Source organism: Xiphophorus maculatus, chromosome 15, assembly GCF_002775205.1.
Source record: "Xiphophorus maculatus strain JP 163 A chromosome 15, X_maculatus-5.0-male, whole genome shotgun sequence".
Classification (NCBI taxonomy): domain Eukaryota; kingdom Metazoa; phylum Chordata; class Actinopteri; order Cyprinodontiformes; family Poeciliidae; genus Xiphophorus; species Xiphophorus maculatus.
The window spans coordinates 4,119,854-4,140,457 of NC_036457.1; the positions used below are offsets into that span (position 1 = coordinate 4,119,854).

Genomic DNA, 20,604 nt, shown 5'->3' on the forward strand with positions numbered 1-20,604 from the left:
AGCTTCGCAGCCCTCCTCTGATCCAACGGCTCAAACATGCAAAGCATGACGGGAGGAGTGATTCTGCACAGGGCAACACCTGCTGCAGGAGGTAAACAGATTTTATCTTCCCCAAACATAGAAACTGCAGTTTTCTGGATGGATGTAGAAAATTAGCTGTATGATTAACTGTTTTCATGACATTTAATATTATTTATTAGGTTTGTAGAATTATTTATTAGCTTAAGTTCTCCATTACGACACACAACCGCTAACCTACAGACAACGTCACATTTTTCACGCAGTTTGACATTTTGTCGTGTAAAATTAAAAGAAAAATAGTCTGAAAAACAGCCGGAAGCAGCATAAACGTTTAACATCCAGGTTTTATTGAGTGTTTTTGGTGGTCACATACAACACCAACACCATTTTCACTCAACACAGATTTAAATAACAGCCTGTTTATTCATCAGTCTGGCTTTTATTCTGAATGGACAACTTATACAGGAAGTTTGATAGGTATACTTTTAAATGTTTTCATAATTTTAAGACTCTTTTCTAGAAGAATCTAAAAATGTTTTTCACCACTGATTGAAACCTGATGAAGTCCGCATAATTCCTGCGTGGCTCAAAACGAGCCTTTTTTTTTTTTTAACGTTTAAGGTTTTTCAGAATAAAAGCAGCTCTGAATGGAACAGCTTCACCAACACATCCACAGGTTTAGCATCAAGTCCACTAATTTTAGCAGGAAATAGCGACACCTGGTCCAGGTAGCAGCTAAGCAACATCGACACGGACCGACCAAATTCAGAGCAAGCAGCAAAACTTTCAGCACGAAACTATTTCAGTTAAACACAAACAGGCTAAGCTAACGTGATCTACGTCACATTGACGGTTCTTAGTCTAAAGTCAGAGGTTCCAACGTCAGTCCTAAAGGGACGGCAACAACATGTAACAAACTGGTAAAATATGATGCGACACATACAAAGGTGTGACCACTGATTTTATTGGTCGCTTAACATAATTAAAAGGGGGTGAAAGTAGTGGAGTGTAGTACCGAGTTACACCACAAGGTGGCTGTGGTTTCCGTGAGACGGTTTGGTGCATCTTTTCCCCCGTCTACTTTACCAGGCCTCACCGATAAAGTGCACAAATGGTAAAGTCTCCGTCTTATATTTGTTTAATTAGATGTAGCTAATGTCCACCAAGGACACGGTGATGATTACAATAAACTGTTTATCATACAACATTTGTTACTGCATTAACTAGGTTTATGAACACTACGTTTTAAGAGTGAAATAACCGTTCTACTGTGTTAGCGTTTTTGGGGCTAGCATGCTAGTTGCCCTGCTAGCTTAGCAGCTAACTGCTAAACCGTTAGCGGTGATAATACCAGCTTGATACTTGATACATGATGCTACAGTGGCATACAATGATGCATTCAGTGGCATTATTAGCCTATCATAATGGTTTTCAAACTTTCGTTTAAAATAAAAAGTGAATTTACATTGACTGCACAGTAAAATGACGTGTTTTTTGTTGTGCTCGAACTTTAACCCCGTGAAACCACGGTTAAAGTGGAGCTGTAGCTCCCAAATGTAAATTAAAGTGAGGGCACACTTCCGCTATTGCACCAATAGAGGAGTAAACGCTTTAGCATTTTTCTGACTTTGAGAATACCTAGCTTTTCCATAAATTACTTTTCCCCACAAAATCTTTTGTCGTTTCAGTTGAACAAAGTTTGACATCTGAGTAAGCTCAAACGGTACAGGTAGGTGTATAATATGCTGGAGCATGTGTCATTGACAACAGGGTTGAACTTGTGCTTTAGCATTAGCTTTCATTAAATACTATGCTGGCATAGCTCTTTAGTGCTTGTGAACTAATACTTATGATTAGTGCTTTAGGGTTAGCACAAATAACTTCTTACTTAATGGCGCCCTGACGTTGAAGACCCCTGTCCTGGTTCATTCACGGGCTACTGAAGAACCTGGAGCTAAAGAGACATCTAAAACACGAAGGACACCGTCTCTTGCAGACAGGAGTTGGTTCCTACAGACGAGAACATCACAACAACAACATGCAGATTTTTTACGACACTACAAAGCATGCAACTACAGAAGATGGCTCTCCTTCATCTTCATCATGCGCTCACAGGATGCTCTCGCGCTCCTCCCCGAAGGTGACGGTGTCAGAGGACACGGTGCAGATCTCTGGAGGATCACCGGGTTTCAGGCCCCTCTTCAGGTGGACCACTCGGACGTTCTCATTGTTGGGGCCGGGCCTGGTGGTGGTCGGTGGGATGATGACGTCACCGGTGGAGGTCTGGTTGGAGGAGGTGGAGCCCTCAGCGGGCGGGCGTGGTCGGCCTCCCTGCTGGGCGTTGGTGTTGTTGTTCAAGGTGACATTGCTGGGCGTGCGGTTGAGGTTGTAGCTCTTGGAGGAGGTCCAGCTCTCCTCAGGGCTGCTGGTCAGCAGGCTGCACTGGTCTTCGGAGCAGATGGACATCCGGGTCACGGCCGGGTCCTGGAGGCCGCTCAGGCTGCTGGGAATGCCGCGCTTCCTGGCAGCGCTCTCCTCGTCCAGCTCGATCAAGTTGGCCCTCTCCAGCTGCGACAGGTCGGCCTCCTCATCCTGAAGCGAGTGGTTGGGCGAGCTTTCGTTGGAGCGCACGCCAGAGTCAGACGAATCTTTCTTATCCAACATGGCGTCTGAAAGATAATCCTTCCCCTTCAGCGCCAGTGATCCGCCAGGCAGCTTGGCATCGAGCAGCTTCTTTCCGTCTTTCGGCAGGAGGGGGTTGTCGGACTCTTCGGACTCCTCGTCGTCACTGGTCAGCTTCTGGTAGCGCATACTGCCGCTACCGGCCTTCACCTTCAGGTCGCCGGCGCCCTGGAACAGCCCGCCTCTCTCGGCCGATAGCTTGCGGGTCAGCAGCGACTTTGAGGATCCGCTCTTCTCGTCCTCTTCGGTGATTGGATCCAGAGCGTCGCCACTAGAGGCAAAGTCGGTGTTGTCGGCTGGTAGTTTGGCGCTGCTTCTCTTGTTGAAGGACTTTCGTCCATCTGGCTCGGTGCTGTCCTTGCTCTTGTCCCCGGCTGATGATGTCATGAACTGCCCCGGCTGCGGTTGGACGGGCTTCTCCCCGACTCCGCTCATCTCCAGCTGCGCCATCTGGGCGATGTACTCCTGGTAGGCGTTGCGGTACTCGGCCTGCTGCTTGTCGGTGAGCTTGCCGATGTCGTTGGAGGACTCCTGCGAGTTCAGGCTGGTCATGCTGGCTGTTCGGTGAGCGCCACCCTGTGGACGGTTGGTGGAACAACAGTTAGCAGCTGATATCATCGTCCCGTTGGGCGGTTCTGAGGGGACTCACCATCCAGGGCATGTTTCCGGGTCGCGGCGCCTCGTCCAAGCCCACGCCGCTCAGCTCCTCAAAGCTCAGGTTGAAGCTGTACATCGGTGACGAGTCGGCGTTGGCGGCTCCGGCGAGAGGTGGCGCCATGACCCGCCTTCCGACCTCTGTGGGGACACCGACTACGCTGCCTTGCTCGCTGGCGGTTTCCTCATGCAGCACCTGACTCTCAATATGACGCATCTCCAGGATCTGCAGCAGAATGAAGAGGAGCCATTAAACCCGGACCTGCTCTGTGTTCTGAACATCCACCGGATGGACCAATACCGACCGTGGCTCTGAAGAGCTGCCAGTCTCCAAAGTTCATGTTCATCTCCTTCTTCAGCTCATCAATGTTGCACTGGGACAGAACTCTGCCGTTCACGTTGGCCTGCAGACAGAACATCAACACAACTCCGTTAGCCTCAGCCCGGTGGCGCCGCCGCAGTCAGAGCGGGTCGGGATGCGGACCTTCTTGATGGTGGCGGTGTACTGGACCACCATGCTCTGGTCGATGCCCTCGGTCTGCCGCACGCGCTCACAGACACCGTCCGTCGTCATGGAGCTGAGGAGGACGGCGGGAACACCCGACACGACCGAAGCCGAGCCCTGGAGGCGAACAGAACCAGCCGTTACAAACCGGATCGACAGAACTTCATGAGATCTGAGTATTTATCATTAGTGTCGTCACGGAAACACGGGTCAGTAATTAGCTGCCAGGAAGACGGAACACATCAGGAAGATGGATTCCAGCTAAGATCTGGGAAACGGGGAAACTGAGAGGCTCAAACCAAACAATTTAATCAGGATCATGCAAACAGATCTGGTTACCATGGAGATCACCAGTCATATTTTAACAATGTGGTAATACAGCAGAACCTAATGTAATAAATGTTATTATGATTATTAAAAGTAATCATCATAATGAAAAAGACAGTAATATACTTAAAAAAAATTATACTATAAAATTTAGTGAAGTTAATATATGGATATAAAGTTAAAGAAAAAATTAATATTTTATATTTAGTCATTATATTATTATATGTATATTAATGTATATTAATATTACATTATTATCTGTTGAGAATATGTTACATAATAATAAAAAAAACTATACATTAGTATTTATTAGTTATTTAAAGAATGTTAATAATGATAATGTAATAATAACAAACTATTAAATACAATTTCCTTTTTGAATGATAAGAAAAACATTTAAATATTTAGTCATAATTATAATAACATATTATTATTGGTTTGGTAATATTTTACTATATTAATAAAAGTAATTATTAAATTATATTTATTAATATACTTATTTAGTTGCCATATTTATTAAATATTTTAAGAACATAAAAAATAATTAATAATTAAAAAAGACAAATATAATTTTCTCTCTTTAAATGAAACTACAGCTGGGAGTGAAGTTAAAATAAATAAAAAATTCAAATATTTATCCTAATAAATATTTTTATTGTCATTATAAGACAATAAAAACTGACAGTCATCTAATTTTTAAATTATGTATATTTATTTGAATTAGATGTAAGTGAATTTATTACTAATAATGATAATAATAATAATCCTGAGAAGAAGATGGAGAAAAAAAAGTTTTTTATTTTATTTATAGGACATTTAAGCTGAATCTAAACTGTTGGTTTCACTTTTTATCTTAATAAACATTTGATGTTTTAATCAGAACCTTAATCTGTTGACCTTTAATCTGAAATCATCCAGTATTTGAAATAATCCCTCAGTCAGGGTCAAAGTGCAGGGTGGGTGGGGGAGGTCAACCATACGTTTCCCCAACAGGTGAGAAAGTTTCCAGGTGAGGAGATGAAAGTGCAAGTGAAGCTACAGGTTGTCCAGGCAAGGTGCATGCTGGGAAACCGACTCTTTATGTCCACAGAATCCAGTTAATCTGTGGAGGTTTCAGTTCAGAAACGATCAAATTAAAGAAATATGAGCAGATGCTAATGGCTAGCTAGCCGGACGCTAATCGTCTCGTATTTTAAAATGCAGAGGACTTCTGTGGACATATGAGGGACGGGGTGGGGGACGTCCAACATGGAGGGTTCAGTACCTGCTTCCTTTTAAAAGATGAACTCTTAGACTGCAGACAGACAGACAGGCGAGGGATGGACACATCAGGAAATGAATCTGATAACAATCATCAGCAGCTCTGACACAAACCAACCCACAGGAGAGGAAATGGAGGAAAAACAGAAGAAGAAGAAACTAAAACCCCTGAGGTCTGACTCTGCAGACCTGATGTCAACCTGGAGATAACAGAATCTGACATAAATGTAATCTTTATGAATCATTTATAATGCTTGTTTAGGATCAGCCGCTTCAGCTGCCACCAACATGCTCAGCAGTTGGTGTGCTGACCATCGGATATTTTGAACTGAACTGCAGCTAATTTCACCTGGCTTTCCTCTTGTGACGTCAGAACACCTGGACAGGTGAGTTTGGTGAGTCAAGTCTCTAATTTTTACTGATTCTTCACGTGGATAACTTACGGCTGCAGCGGCGCCGGCGTCCCGGCTGAAGGAGACTTTGGGCGGCGGCCGCAGGTGAAGATGTGGAGGGAAGGGAGCCACGAACGGGCGTGGCAGCTGGTAGAGGTGGTGGGAGAAATATGGCTGAACGGGGGTGAAAACCAAAATAAGGGTCATGGATGGCGGCGTTCAACAGAAAATAAACCCTGAATCTCTCAGAGATTCACTGCAAAACATGGAAATTAAATCAAAATGATGAAAAGAAATGAATGAAACCAAAGAAGGAGGTCACATGACATCACAGGCAGGTGGGCGGGGTCCGGACGTACCCTGTTGTAGAAGGGGTGCTGCGGGCCGGCCATGCCGCTGTAGTAGCTGCTGTGCGGCTGCGGGGAGATGACGCCCCCTACTGGCGGGTTGAACGGCCCGCTGAAGGAGGCAGAGGGCGAGCAGGCGGACGACACCTGGCTGTAGACGGAGGTGGGGCGGGGCTGGGCCTCCTGCAGAGGCATGGCGGGGTACGTGACCCCGCCCAGGTTCATCTGCTCCCGCGCCGCACGCACATCTGGAACGAGACGGAAATCATATGGGATGAAACATCAAACAGAAACAGAACTGGATCCAAACTAAGAGAAGACGAACAAAATGAGGAGAAAACATCTGGAGAAACAAAAACTAGAATATCTGGATCAAACTGGAACATCTGATCCAAACTGGAGCGTCTGGCCCAGGCCTGGTTCTGGAGCTCTGACCTGCGATGATCTCCCTCAGCTTGGGGTCCAGGTTGACGGTGCAGGGCAGGAAGGTGCGGACATCTCTGGCGGTCAGGACCGGTGTCCGTGACGACAGGAAGACCTCGAAGCTGCGGATGTCGCCGTCGATCTCCAGCAGCGGCTCCACGTCCTTGGTGGTGGGGATGTTCTTGGACACCCTGAGGAGCGGAGGACAGCAGCGGTTCAGACGGCAGGTCGGACTGGCGGCAGCAGCGGGAGGTGAATGTGCCCTCTGACCTTTCATAGATGCTCTTGAGCGCGGCCTGGTCGGGGACGCCGTCGGTCTCCTCCAGGTACAGGATGAGCCAGGACGTCCTGTAGGGCCACTGCTCCGTCAGGTTGATCCAGGACGCCAGCCGGTCCCAGTTGAAGTTGATCTGATTGGCTCTCAGGAGGCGACCTGGACAGAAAGAGGCGGAGTCAGACATGAAATGATGACCGTATGATAATCTGAGGTCAAAATATTATGGTTTGGTGAAGGGCTGGAGAATATGGCTGAAAAACGTATCATAATATCAGCATTTATATCAGTCGATATTGATAATTATTGATTAGCTTTTAGTTTTAGCTAAAAATTGAGTTTTGGCTGAAAATTGAGCCAAACTGGTGACGTGTCATTTCCTGTTTTATCCACCGTTCTCAACTCGTTATTTTAAGCAGTTATGAGGCATAGTGGCAAAACCTGAAACTGCTGCTGTGCAAGTTATTCAACTGGCTGTTGCTAGGCAACAACAAAGTGAGTGAGTTGATTCCACAAACCGAGTTTAGCGGTTGTAAGAGGCTCCTTTGACTGCATCTCCCAGAATGCTGTGTGGTTCAGAATCAGTTCAGTGAAATGATTGAACATTCTATTTATTATCTATTATCTATTGGTACTGATCACATGTTATTGATTTACTGCTCAGCCCTAGTTTTGCTGTATTATGATTGCAGCTCTAAATTCTGTTATTTTGAATTTCTTTAGCATTTTTGCAAGTTTCGTAAGCGATTTGCTGCTCATTTGTGGGCTGATCTTCACTCTTTGACCTTTGACCTGTTGCTGTCACATCCACCAGTGTTCTGAAAGGACATTCGTGAATTTAATTGGAATTTCAAATTAGCCTTTAACTTTAATCTCTGTAGTTATAGTCAGTTTTAATCATAAATATGAATGCTTGCTTACAAAGTACGTATTTGGGACTCAGTATTTTTAGCTTTCACTCAAAATTAGTTAAATTCACAAATCCAGCGACTCCAAAACACTGCAGAAAAGATGTTATTTGTTTCACTATTGCTAAATGCTAAAGGCAGCTCGTTTATTTGAAGGCAGCATAAACTTAACCGCTAACTGGCTCATGCCTGGTGTCCAGGTGTGAGCGATCGCCGAGGAGGAGAGCGGGGCTTACCTGTGACGGAGACAATGTTGAGCAGCCGCCTCATGGTCTGCGGGCTGATGTCGTTGAACCAGTCCTCTGTCACCATCAGCTTCGTCAGGTCGAACGACATCTGGCGCGTCACCGAGCGCTGCACCTGGCGCCGCCGGTACGTGTCCTGCACCGACGCAACAAAAGTCACATGACCTCAAGCAGCTGGAGGACCAGTCAAAGTCCCAGTTACCTGCCAGTCTGACTCACCCGGCGGTTCAGCGTCGTCTTGCTGCCGAATTTTGTTAACTCTCCCAGACTATGCTGAGACAACTTCCTGTCCAGCTCTTCGTGCCAACCCACTGAAAACACACACACATGCACACACTATTAAGATGTTTTAAGACCTTTATGAATGGTATTTAAGATTTATACAACCACAGAAATGTGCTAACTTTGTCCAGCCGACTGGTGATAATAGATGCAAAAAAGTTATCTTGCTAGCAAGCAAGTTAGCAAGGATATATTAGCAGCTAGTCAGCAGTAGCTTCAACAGCCTCGAGTTGCTCAAACTTAAAAGTTTGAGACTCAAAATGTTGAATCTCCCTATATTACTACAGAAATATACAAACTTTGTCCAGCAAACTAGAGATAAATCTGCACTTACCCATGATCGACACAAAAAAACTAGTTTGCCAGGTAGCTAGCAAGCTAGCAAGGGCATATTAGCAGGTAATTAGCAGTAGCTTCCACTGTCTTCTGTCACTCAAACTTAAAAGTCTGAGAGAGACTCAAACTTTCTAGTGTCTCTTAAAAATTTGAGACTCAGACTTTTGCCAAAAGTCCCGCAATAAAAAAATACATAGAATATATGATATTAAATTGACCTGCCATGACAAAATTTAAGACCTGTGATTAACATATTCAATTCAATTCAGAAAGACTTTATTGATGCAAAATTAAAAATTAAAATTAAATGTTGGTATAACATTAATTTAAGATATTTTTAGAAGCCAACTTACTTTTTAAAAGGAATTTAAGACACTTTAAGGCCTTAATTGTACATACATGAAATTAAAAAAATGTGTGGATACCCTGCTTGCTTCCTTCTCATCGTCATGGTTACCTTCAGAGTTGGCAGCGTCGCCGTTGGCGGGCGCGGCGGCACACATCTTCCTGGCGCTGGACAGCCCCCTGCTGTTGAGGAAGACGGGCAGGTGGACGATGTTCCTCATGTAGTCGTGTCCGTTGATGTTGGAGTCTCTGAGGACGCTGTTCAGGTTCTGGTTGATGGCTTTGATGATGATGTGGGGGTCGCTGGCGAAGATGGAGATGAACGGACCTTTGGAAAATAAAACCCGGACCTGCAGGAGGCGGAGAAGAAAGCCGTGTTTCTCAGTGGTGTCTAAATTTAACTAGGAGTTCCTCAGGGCTGCGTATTCAGGTCCATGTAGTTCACTCAGTGTCTTCTCACCGTGTCGAGCATCTGCAGGACTTTATCCTGCTCACAGGAGTCCAGACCATCGATGACGACCACCAGCCGGGTCTGGTGCTGCGTGAAGCTGTCGATGGTCTTCGCCATCTTCGCCATCAGCTCCACCTCGTTCTTCAACACCTGAGGAGAAAACCAGCGAAGTCTGTAGCATTAAAACACTCCTTCAGGCATGATGGAGATCCTGCTAATAAGTGCCTGTGAAAATAAGAATGAAATAAATTAACTGAAAAATAAATAAATTAATAAAGTGGAAAAAAAAGAAATTAAATATAAAAAATGAAGTTACTGCCAGCATATAAAAAATACCTAAAAATATAATAAAAACAACAAAAACGAAGTAGCTGTCAGTAAAACTAATAACATAAAAACATTAAAATGAAAAATAATGAAGAACTGCTAAAAAATAAATACAAATTAAACACAAAAATAAATTCATAAAAAAGAAGCTCCTGCCAGGAGAAATAAAATGATAAAAAAAAAGCAAAAGTCATAGAATTAAAAAGGTAAAAAATAAATTAAAAATAAAATTTATAAATAAATGAGCAAAATAAGAATAAACAAAAAAGCTAAAATTAAATAGTAATAAAAAGATAAGAAAACCAAAAAAGATCATGTCAGGAAAAATAAATAAAAATGCAATAAAAAAAGTTGTGGGCAGACTAAAAGCTGGAATCCCGTCTGACCTTCATGAAGCCTTCGCTCTTCAGTTTGTGCATCCTGTTGGCGGCGCCGTGGAGCCTCTTCCTCTGCGAGTTCAGCACCGAGTCGGTGACCTGCCACCACGTCTTGCAGTTGAGCAGCAGGGCGAGGCCGACCACGCTGCCGATGGCGATCAGCACGGCGTTCACTGTCTGGTTCTCACCGTCCACCTTAAAGACGGCCAGCAGCGCCATGCCGGTGATCAGGCAGGCCAGGACGAAGACAAAGAGGATGAAGGACGGCACGCAGCACGTCTTCTTCCACTTCTTTTTACCTGCAGGAGGGCAGAGAGGAAGAGCTCCACTGTAAAAATATCCACATGATGTAAAACTAATATTACAGGTAAATATAGAAATGTTGATATAAAACTGATCAAAGATCCTTGAAAAGGATTTGAAGCATCTTTACTGCCCCCTTCTGGCTGGTTGGAATATTGACAGAATATAAAGCAATAAAATAATATTTTAATTCATTTAAAGGACATTTTAAAATTAATTTTTCAATTCTAGCTTCACCTTTGTTATATACTTAAAGTTTATTGTCTTAATTTGTTAGAATAGAATACAACATGGTGTATGTTTTGAATAAAAGAGTTTCTATCTCAATAGAATCTATAATGGTATCGGTATCAATAAATTCTTATCAGTTTCCATCCCTAATCGTCCAGAGCGTCTCACCTTGCGTCTCCTCCGTCTTAAACACCCTGAAGAGTCGTGTTGCTAGGAAACCAAACTCTCTCTCGCAGGCGTCCGACAGCGTTGCGATCATCTCCGCCATGGACGTCTCTCCTCCCACGCTGGACAGACGGTTGTAGTCCGTGAACAGGAACCTGCAGAGGAGGTCAGAGGTCAGAGTATCATGAGCGCTCAGCTCTCCTGTGTTTCCACGGCGATAAATATAACTTCCATCTTGTTGCCGTCTGTTTCTGGTCGGTTTTTTTCCAAAGTTGTCAGAAGAGTAGAGAGATATACTGTATATAATATGGATAAGTATCGGTTATTGGCCAAAACAGTAATATTAATATTGGATACTTATATCGGCCCAAATTTTCAGATGTTGTTGAGCTAAAATCCTGATCCAGGTTCAGATAACTGACGGTTTTACACCTGCCTTTTTAAAGAGCTTTTCCTTTGTGCTCTTTGCCATGCTGCTTCCTGTTTGCTCTGCTTTAATGCCGGCCAAGCATCACTGCGGTTAGCTGTTAGGCTGCAGATCTCCATCGTTTCTACCATATTTATGATGCATTCCCACCAGGCTGTGAGCGACGTGCGTTACCTGACAGGCAGGGCTCTGGTGCTCTGCTCTGGCAGCTCTGGCGGGTTGACGAACATCAGCCTCAGCAGCAGCTCCAGGTAGCCGATGTGTCGGGCCAGGCGCGTGCTCAGCAGCCACGCCCACGTCCAGTTGTCGCCTTCGCGCCGCCCGCCGAAGTACACCACCACTGTGGAGCAAACAGACGGCTCCATCAGCAGTTCCTCTACAGGAGGAGGAAGAGAATAAACCCTGACGCACCGAAGAAAAGGTAGAGCAGCGCCAGCAGGCTGAGGGAGACGGCCATGGCGAGCTTGGGGTCGATGGTGAAGCCGAGGACGACGGCGATGGAGCCGCAGAACAGCAGAGACAGGAAGACGACGAGCCAGGAGAACTGGAAGAGCGGCTCGATCTGCTGACCGGCAAACGTCTTCATCTCATCTGAGGAGGAGGAGAAGGAGGAAGAAGAGCGGCGTTAACTCGTAGGTATGAAGTCAGGGTTCAAACACACTTCACAGAAAAATTCAAGAACTTTTCAAGCATTTCAAGGTCATTTTTCAAACTTTTTCAGCTCCATACTTTGAAAGACGACAGTTTCAATTCACCGTTTTACCACATGATTTATTACTGTTATCAATAACAGTAGAATTTTACATTCCAGAACAGGGACAAGAAAAGCTAAAATATAACAAAACATTATGTTTCGAAACCTCTCTACGACTGTTCTGAGAAAGATTTTAATCAAACGTTATAGTTTATTAAACAAATTGTGCAGTTTGAATATCAAGCACTTTCAAGGATTTTATACAGAAATAAACCTTGAAGATAACACATTTCTTATCATAAGAATTGTAATTTGTCTCAATAAATGTAATTTAATTATGTTAACTGAAAAACAAAATCTACATTATTTTCTCAACATTTTGCTCCACGAGAGTATCAATAAATATCAGTAAATTTGAAACAAGTGTGATTAACTGCAGTTACTGTTTGCAGTTTGGTGATATAAATCAGACTTCTTTAAATAAGAAACTTAAATGGTAACGTCTCTCAAGAGCTTTATTTGTGTTTGTAGTGACATGAATGCTGACGTTACAACCATAAAGTTACCAAAAAATTTAGTTTTTACCATAATTTTTATCATTATCACAGTACTATAACAGAATATTGTAATAAAATGCTGTATTTTGTGTGTGTGTGTGTGTGTGTGTGTGTGTGTGTGTGTGTGCTGACCCTCCAGTTTCTTGAGCAGGAAGGACTTGCCGGAGCCCCACTGGGCGTACAGACCCACGCAGATGGGCGGCTGCATGGTGGGTTCGCTCAGGATGTCGGCCAGAGCCGAGCTGTATAGGTCGTAGCCCAGCATGTCACCGTCTGTCTCCGTGGGTGACAGGTGACCTGTGGGAGGGCGGGGCACATGAGAGGTCAGGTTACTGTTAGGAACGGGTCACATGATCGTCAGGGAAGAGGAAGACGTACGAGCGCCGAAGATCTGGGTGAGGATGCTCTTCTGGTGGCTGCAGTCGATGTTGTATGGCGTCTCTCCGGCCTTGTTGGGCCGGTACAGCAGGCGGCCATCTTTGGGGTTGCGGAGCAGCAGCTCGGCGAGGCGACGGCTCCGGCCGCGGATGGCGACATGGAGCGGAGTGTCTCCTTTCTGAGCAAACGGACAGAAGCAATGAGGAAGTCAGGTTACCGTTAGGAACGGTGGGATGTGTCTGTACCTGCGTTTCCATGACAAATGAGCGCAAATCTTTGTCTGCTAGTTTAAAAAAAAGTAACAATTTCATAATTGTGGTGTTTCTATTTAATAACACATTAAATTAAAAATGCATGAATAAGGTTGTTCACATGATAAATCATAAAAAATCATGGCAGAGACGGATATACACAGCTAAATAAGATATATTCATAATTCAGTCATCATCCATCAGCCAATCAGAGGAGACATCGGAGTCTTCTTCAGGTGTTGGAGCGACAAGCCCCGCCTACTTGAGAGCGGCTCCGTGTGCAGCGTTTTGGGGTCATTTTAGTCGTCCATTTTACATGAGAGCTGAGAATTCAACACAGAATGACACAACCGTTTATGAACCACAAAGAAGACCACTTCCTGTTGTCTTCTTTGTGGTTTTCGGCAGTAGTAACATCTGGATGTTGATCACGATTCGTTTGATATGAAAAAGGTTTTTCCATTACAGTTTTGTGAAATACATCTATTTCGATACGTCTGAAAGTTGCCTCACGCCAGTTTTTCTCCGAGAGTTTTTGTTTTTTAAATTGCCGTGTTTTCATTAAGCTAATTTACTTCATAGTTTCAGTTTGTGTAATTCTGCTGTTTATGGAAACGCAGCTTGTGTTTGGAGGTTTCTGTGACTCTGAGTCTCCCACCTTGTCCACAGCCGACACTTTGGCTCCTTTGTCCAGCAGCAGCTCCACGATGTCGATGTTCCTCATCTTAGTGGCTTTGATCAGCGGCGTTTCTCCGTCCTGACAGGAAAACACACACTCATCATTGATGTGATCAGCCCGGTGTGTGAACGCTCTCTGGGATCCAGTGGATTCACCTTGGTGCACGTCTCGGTGTCGGGGTTGCACTGCAGGATGTCCCGGACCATAGTGGCGTTTCCCTTCTCCACGGCCCAGTACAGAGCCGTCTTGTTCTCCTGGAGACGCAAAAGGTCCGACAAAAACATGAGGGAGGAAATCTGCTAACAACAAACAAGCTAAAACACACAAAGGACGTTAGCTAGTTCATAATTCACCAACATCCTGGAACCAGAATGTCAGTTTATGTGTTTTTTCTCACTTAATCACTTTTATTTTCCAACATATTGATGGGCTGCAGGATCAAAAAGCTGTCAAAAGTTTTTAGGAAAATTCCACCAAAGTGGGCGGAGCCAGAAACACGGAGGGGCGTGGCCAGGTCAACTGTTCAGACAAGCGACTCGCAACAAAAATACGATCTTAAAATCCGCCGACTTTTTACAAAAGAAGACAGTAGCAACAAATGTAGTGACTTCTTTCAAAAATGCAAATAGTGAAAGAGCTACAGACTTTCTTGGAAAAAAGATACTAGCAATGAATCTAGCAACTTATTTTTCCTCAAAATAGTGACTGGCGAGTCCTTAAAGTTTCATGTTTATGATCTGAGTAACCAGACCTTTACTTTGCACCCAGGAAACAGCCTAACAGAGTAACCGTCTCACGTTTTCTGCCCAGGAAATTGAACAAAAAGTCTCTGAAATTAAAACGTTCTTGTATACCACCAGCAGGGGTCTTCATCTCCGTTTTTGGTTTGTTTTCCAAGAACAGACCCACCAAATATCAGAGAAACTGATCTCTGTGGTCCATTAACTCTTAGATTCTTAACATGGACACAATGTAAACGTTTCTACAAGAACTTGAATCCATTTTTAAGGGTTTTGAGTTAGAGAGCAAAACACACAGGTTGAGGAGAAAGTTGTCAGTTACACAAAAACTAATAAAATACTTTAAAGTTTCCAGCTGTAACAGTGACAGTGATGCTCCAGTACTTTTTGACCTTTGACCTGCCGGTCGGATCTCACCTGTCCCCTGATGTCGATGTCGGCGTATTTGTGCAGCAGCGCTCTGACGATCTCCACATGGCCGCCCCTCACCGCTCCGATCAGAACCGTGTCCCCACTCTGCGAACACACACCGTGTCGTTAGCTTCCCAGTGGAGCAGAACCGGAACCGGAACCAGAACCGGTCGGGTCCTAACAGACGGCGCCTCACCCGGTCGGGGATGTTGACGTACGTCCCGGCATCCAGCAGGTCCTGGACGATCTCGGTGTGGCCCTCCTTGGCGGCGATCATCAGCGCCGTGTTGCCGTCCTTGTCGGTCATGTTGACGTTGGGGTTCCTCTTCAGCAGCTCCTTCACCACCTCCGTGTAGCCGCCCTTCACCGCCACAATCAGCGCCGTCATGGAGTTCTGAGGAGACCAAAGTCTGTTGTTTCAATCACAGCGACGCTTCAGCTGCAGAAATGTCTGCGCTAAATGAGACCAGGATCCAAATTTCTGAACAGTTTCACCTCAAATGTGACGTGTAAAAATAGACTTATCAATTATTCTGATGATTATTCGACTATTCTAATAATTAATGAGATAAAAAATATTGCCACTTTCTGCAGATTTTTCATTTAACCAGTTAAGCTTATAATCAATGTTAAAATACATAAAAATGCAAATAAACAAATAGTTTAATTTACTTTTTAAATAACAAACTAAACATTTAATTGCCTAAAATGCATTAACAGCATTCCTTTAGTGAACACTGGATCATTTGCAGCACAGGATGCATCTACATGTGAAAAGCTCAGACCTTTTTGCTTGACTTAACATCAACACATTGTTGTGCTGATCTGATGATTATATTTATTTAAATGACAGAAAAAGATGCTCATGGGATTATTTTACAGAATCTGAACGAGCTGAAGCTAAAACTCTTGAGAAGTTCTTGGTAGAACAAATTTACAAATAAGATTTTTCTTCTTGAAAGCAAAATGGTTATATTTTGATACAGTTTTGGCCTAGTTACTGCTCTGAGTGTGTTGTTCTTTCAGTCAAAGTTCTTTCATTAAAGCATCTAATAATCCAGTTCGGATCAAATGGCCCTGTTTGGGTCTCAGTTGTTCAGCAGAAATGTTTTAAATTTGTTTAGTCTCATGTACGGTGGCTGGATGCGGACATACCGCCCCCTCCTGGTCGATGTCGGCTCCTTTCTCCAGCAGGTGCATCACGCAGTCGTAGTGTCCCTTCCTGGAGGCCCAGATCAGAGAGGTGGTGCCGTACTGTCCACAGAGACACACAGGGCTGTTCAGAGACAACATGGCTGCCGGTCATGATTCATTCTGCCTCTGACTGAGCGTCACCTTGTCTGAACAGTTGACTTTAGCTCCATGCTCCAGCAGCAGCTTAACGATGTCGGCGTGTCCCCGTCCCGCCGCCCAGATGATGGGATACACGCTGTACTGCTCAGACAGGAGGAAGACGAGAGCATGAGGGGGTGACGCTCTGCGGCGGGTCAGCAACATGTGGGGGTCTCACCTGTCCCGTGGTGTTGGGATTGGCTCCGTGCTCCAGCAGCAGCCGGGTCACCTCCACTCGACCTTTATAAGCCGCCCACATCAGCGCCGTCCAGCCGCCCTGAACCACACAACCTCATCTTAGACACACATCCACAGCACATCTGCTCCAACTACGTTTCCCATGAGGCATTGCTCTCCCACCATGTCTCTGTGCTCGATGTAGGCGCTGCTCTCCAGCAGCTCCTTCACCACCTCCAGGTGACCCTCTTTGGCTGCAGAGATCAGAGCTGACCAGCAGTCCTGGAAACACACAGGAAGGCAGTGTTACCATGGAAACAGCAGATAATCGACCCACTGGTGTCCTAGCAACCACACAGGACGGAATAAAAACACAGAGGGGTGAGCGGCGTTGGGTTCGCTCACCACGTCGTCCAGGTTGACATTGGCTCCCCTCCTGATGAGCTCCTGGACGATCTCCAGGCTGCCCTGCTCCGCCGCCAGCATCAGCGGCGTCTGGCCGTTCTGCAAAATAAACAAACAAGTAAACAAACCAAAAGACATGAGCAAACACAAACACATAAAAAACACGCAAACAAACCGAAACACATAATAAACCAAAACATGTCAACAAAACGAAACATGTCAAAAGCACATGAGCAAACAGAAACATGAATAATTTCTGCATAAATAAATTACTTTTGTGTTCAACAGACATGTTAAATAAATAAACCAGTACTTCAATAAATATTTTAATTAGTACATTTATATTGATTAATTCATTAGTCAACACATAAGCAACAATTTGATAAAATAAAAAATAAAACAATTATTTAAAAATATTTGTATTGATACTTCATTATTAATGTTATTAATTTAACAAAATTTAACATTAATAATGATAACTTTTTAAAAATATAATTTTATAAGTTAAGATGAAAATATAATTTAAAAAATCGTATAAGCTATATAAATTAAAAATATTAACTACCAAGGGGAAAAAAATACATCATTTATAAATCCAAGAAATTATGAATTTACATCATTTTGTAAATTATGAAGACAAAAAAAGAAACAGCAAACAGTCATATACAGGTACGGTGCAGTTTGGTTTGGTTCAGTTCGGTTTGGTTTGGTTCGGTTCAGTGCGGTTCGGTGCTGTGCGGTTCGGTTTGGTTCGGTTCGGTGTGGTTCAGTGCGGTTCGGTTCGGTTCGGTGTGGTTCGGTGCGGTTCTGTTCGGTTTGGTTCGGTGTGGTTCAGTGCGGTTCGGTTCGGTTTGGTTTGGTTCGGTGCTGTGCGGTACGTACGTCACTGCGGCCGTCCACCTCCTTGAAGCGGTCCAGGTGAGCCTTCAGTGCAGCCAGGTTCTCCTCCTCTACGTAGCTGAACAGGTTCTGGATGGCCAGAGTGGTCATCTTGATGGACGTGGTGGTGTCCATGTCTGCGTTTCCTCACTGCGCCCCCTGCAGGAAGACAGAGGAGTTCACAGGTCTTTAAAATAAAAATAAAAGATGAGAGACTCCAGAGCTTCCTGCTGCATCAGGAACGGTTTGAACCCGCTGAGCTAAAGCTGCTGCAGCTGATATGAAGGCCTGAGCTGACCCCAGATCAGCCTGCTGCCTCTGCTCCCCGCCGATAAACACTTCAATGGGGGCTGGATCTCATTTTCCATCACAGCCAGACGGTAAAATGTGGAGCTGTCGCCATGACAACAGCCTACACGTCTCCCATACAAAGAGGGAGCCAGTGAGCGAGTGAATGTTAATGCAAATGAACAAACAGGGCGTTAGCTACCAGCTGAATCTGGGAGTTCAGACCTGAGACCTGGGTGTGGATCCTTAATGTTCACCCTGACGCTGTAAAAATCCCTAAACGCTGCGATTTCTCCATCCTAAAACCACAGAAACAGCTTCTGCTCGTTTTTAACGTGTAATCAGTCAGAGCCTTTAACAACAGCAGGATAATGAGCAGAATGCAGAATAAAAACATGGTTTTCTTCTCTAACACGGTTTTAACAAACCGAGCAAATAGACTGAAGCTGACGAAACCATTCCTACATGAAAACCTTTCTGATATTTAGGATTTCTGTTCCTGTTGACTTTAAATCCAGTCAATAAACAACCCAGAATTTTTTTTATTTCATATTAGTATTAATAATATGAGATATTATATTATTAATATTCCATATTAACAGCATTACACACTTTCTCTGTATAAATTCCAACGTTTTATTATTTCTTCCATAATTATTACAGGTATTTATGTCAACAATGCAGTTAAAAGTGCAAATCTAAATTTAACTTAAAGTGTTTTTAAACATTATAAGTTTAAAAACAATTAAATCCTAATTTTTATTCTCTCATTCATTTAGTATTTTTTCTATTATTATTATTTCATCACATAACTGAATCTAATATGTGTTGTTTCTGCTTTTGTATGGAAATACAATTAATAAATACATGTTATCCTAAGTTTTACACTACTGTTTCTATCGAATTATGATAATAACAAAAATCATCAGTTGCTTTTAATAAAAACAATAATATACTTTATTTCTAAATGTATGACAGGCCACGCCCCCGGTGTTGGATCGGTGTTGTGTGGCTGCTGTAACCTGAACAACCTTCACACTGTCGGACACGTTCACTGATTTACGGCCTGCGGCGCCGAACCGCGCAGAAAATCACCTCAAAACAAACCAAAAACGAAACAATTCACAGCTAAAACCTCCATTATAGCGGAAAATACCAGAACATCGGTGAGGATCTGATTCATTCCGACAGATTCCTCCGCGACAAGTGCGGATCAATAATTCATAGATGGCAGGAAAAGGATGCTGACGGTGAGAAGAGCGGAGAGAAGGAGATTTACCTTCAGAAAAGAACAGCTTTCAGCCTGAATAGCCCGGTTCCGGTTCGGGGTTCGGCTTTTAGGTGCGTTTCTTCGGCCTGTTTTCGGATGACAGTCTGAGGTTATTCTCCATCCCCGACAACAGCAGCCATCTTGATTAGAATAACAACCGAAACAGCAGCACGAGCCAATCACAATCCTCCAATGCGTCATGCGCCAAAAACTAGGACTTTATTTCCGCTTTATTCTGTCAAACTAAAAGCCCCAGTAACAGTTGTTTCCTGCATATAGGTTATTAATATCCGCCAACTTAATAACCCCGAGTTAATTATTTCTCAAAATGTCCACTTTCAACGTTAGTATTATACTAAAAAACATTTTTTTGAAAAGCCTGCCAGGTTTATATTCAACTGCTGCATAAAAATTAAGATATTCATGTTTATAAATACTTTAAATAACATGGTGTCAGAGTTTCCTTTTCTCCTTTATACAAGTTTAATTATTTCTTTGTTATCTTTGTTGTTTAAAACAGTTATAAATGTGTCCATAACATAAGGCCATAATGGATAAAAATAGACAATCGTCGTCATAAAAGTTCCAGAGCAGGTTTTGTTAGATGTACTCTGAACTCATAACAGCATCTCTGCTTTCTGAAACTTATTTATTTACGTCTCCAGCGGATGAAAACTTCCCCCATAATACTTTTAGCTGTAACAACAGTGAAAGGTGGTTCAAATGATCAAAACCACAATTTTTAAACTACTTCTAAAACCAAAGTTATGCACTACTTTGCTTTTTTCCAGCACATAAAATACATATAAAGTACATAGAAGTTTGTGGTTGTAATGTTGATCAACATCAGGTTGTGTCAATATATTTGCATACCACTGCATGTCTGGCTACTTTTGGTTTCAATGTTTTCTTCTTTGAATCTGTTATGAATGCAGATTATAATCTGTGCAGTAAATCTACTTATCTTTATCAGTTCAGAGCATTAGCAGGAACTCTGCTCAGTATCAGTTTACTCAGGGTTAAAGTGCAGAAGTGTGATCTCATGAAAGTACAAGTACAGTGTTGGTATTAGGCCATTAGCTCTAATCGCAGCTGTATGATAACAGGCCACGCCCCCGGTGTTGTATACAGGTGTAGGTTATACAGATAATCTTGACTCTGCCTTCTCCCAGCCATTTGCCTACATTACTAATACTCTCACCTATCTATCTTCTTCTATCTAATGATTTATTTGTAAATTCATCTGACTCTCCAGTTCAAT

General features: G+C 43.5%; 1 protein-coding gene across 3 annotated transcripts; it reads right to left on the reverse strand.

Moving 5' to 3' along the window:
* Positions 1–347: 347 nt before the first annotated feature.
* LOC102219924 (kinase D interacting substrate 220) lies at positions 348–19,522 on the reverse strand. 3 transcript variants are annotated; one of them, XM_023348213.1, is made up of 30 exons: positions 19,353–19,522; positions 17,789–17,944; positions 16,907–17,005; positions 16,685–16,783; positions 16,503–16,601; positions 16,328–16,426; positions 16,148–16,246; positions 15,189–15,386; positions 14,999–15,097; positions 13,997–14,095; positions 13,821–13,919; positions 12,912–13,089; positions 12,666–12,830; positions 11,694–11,873; positions 11,457–11,622; positions 10,859–11,010; positions 10,166–10,455; positions 9,462–9,602; positions 9,114–9,351; positions 8,258–8,349; positions 8,030–8,174; positions 6,882–7,044; positions 6,624–6,802; positions 6,201–6,436; positions 5,893–6,015; positions 5,454–5,483; positions 3,842–3,979; positions 3,663–3,761; positions 3,353–3,583; positions 348–3,279 (listed from the first exon to the last, which is right to left on the reverse strand). In XM_023348213.1, exons 2-30 carry the CDS (start codon positions 17,918–17,920, stop codon positions 2,131–2,133), a joined length of 5,217 nt encoding a protein of 1,738 aa, XP_023203981.1. In that variant the 5' UTR covers positions 17,921–17,944; positions 19,353–19,522; the 3' UTR covers positions 348–2,130. The 3 variants fall into 3 exon arrangements, with proteins under 3 accessions (XP_023203981.1, XP_023203982.1, XP_014327880.1); XM_023348214.1 differs by lacking the exon at positions 5,454–5,483; XM_014472394.2 differs by lacking the exons at positions 5,454–5,483; positions 5,893–6,015.
* Positions 19,523–20,604: the final 1,082 nt, after the last annotated feature.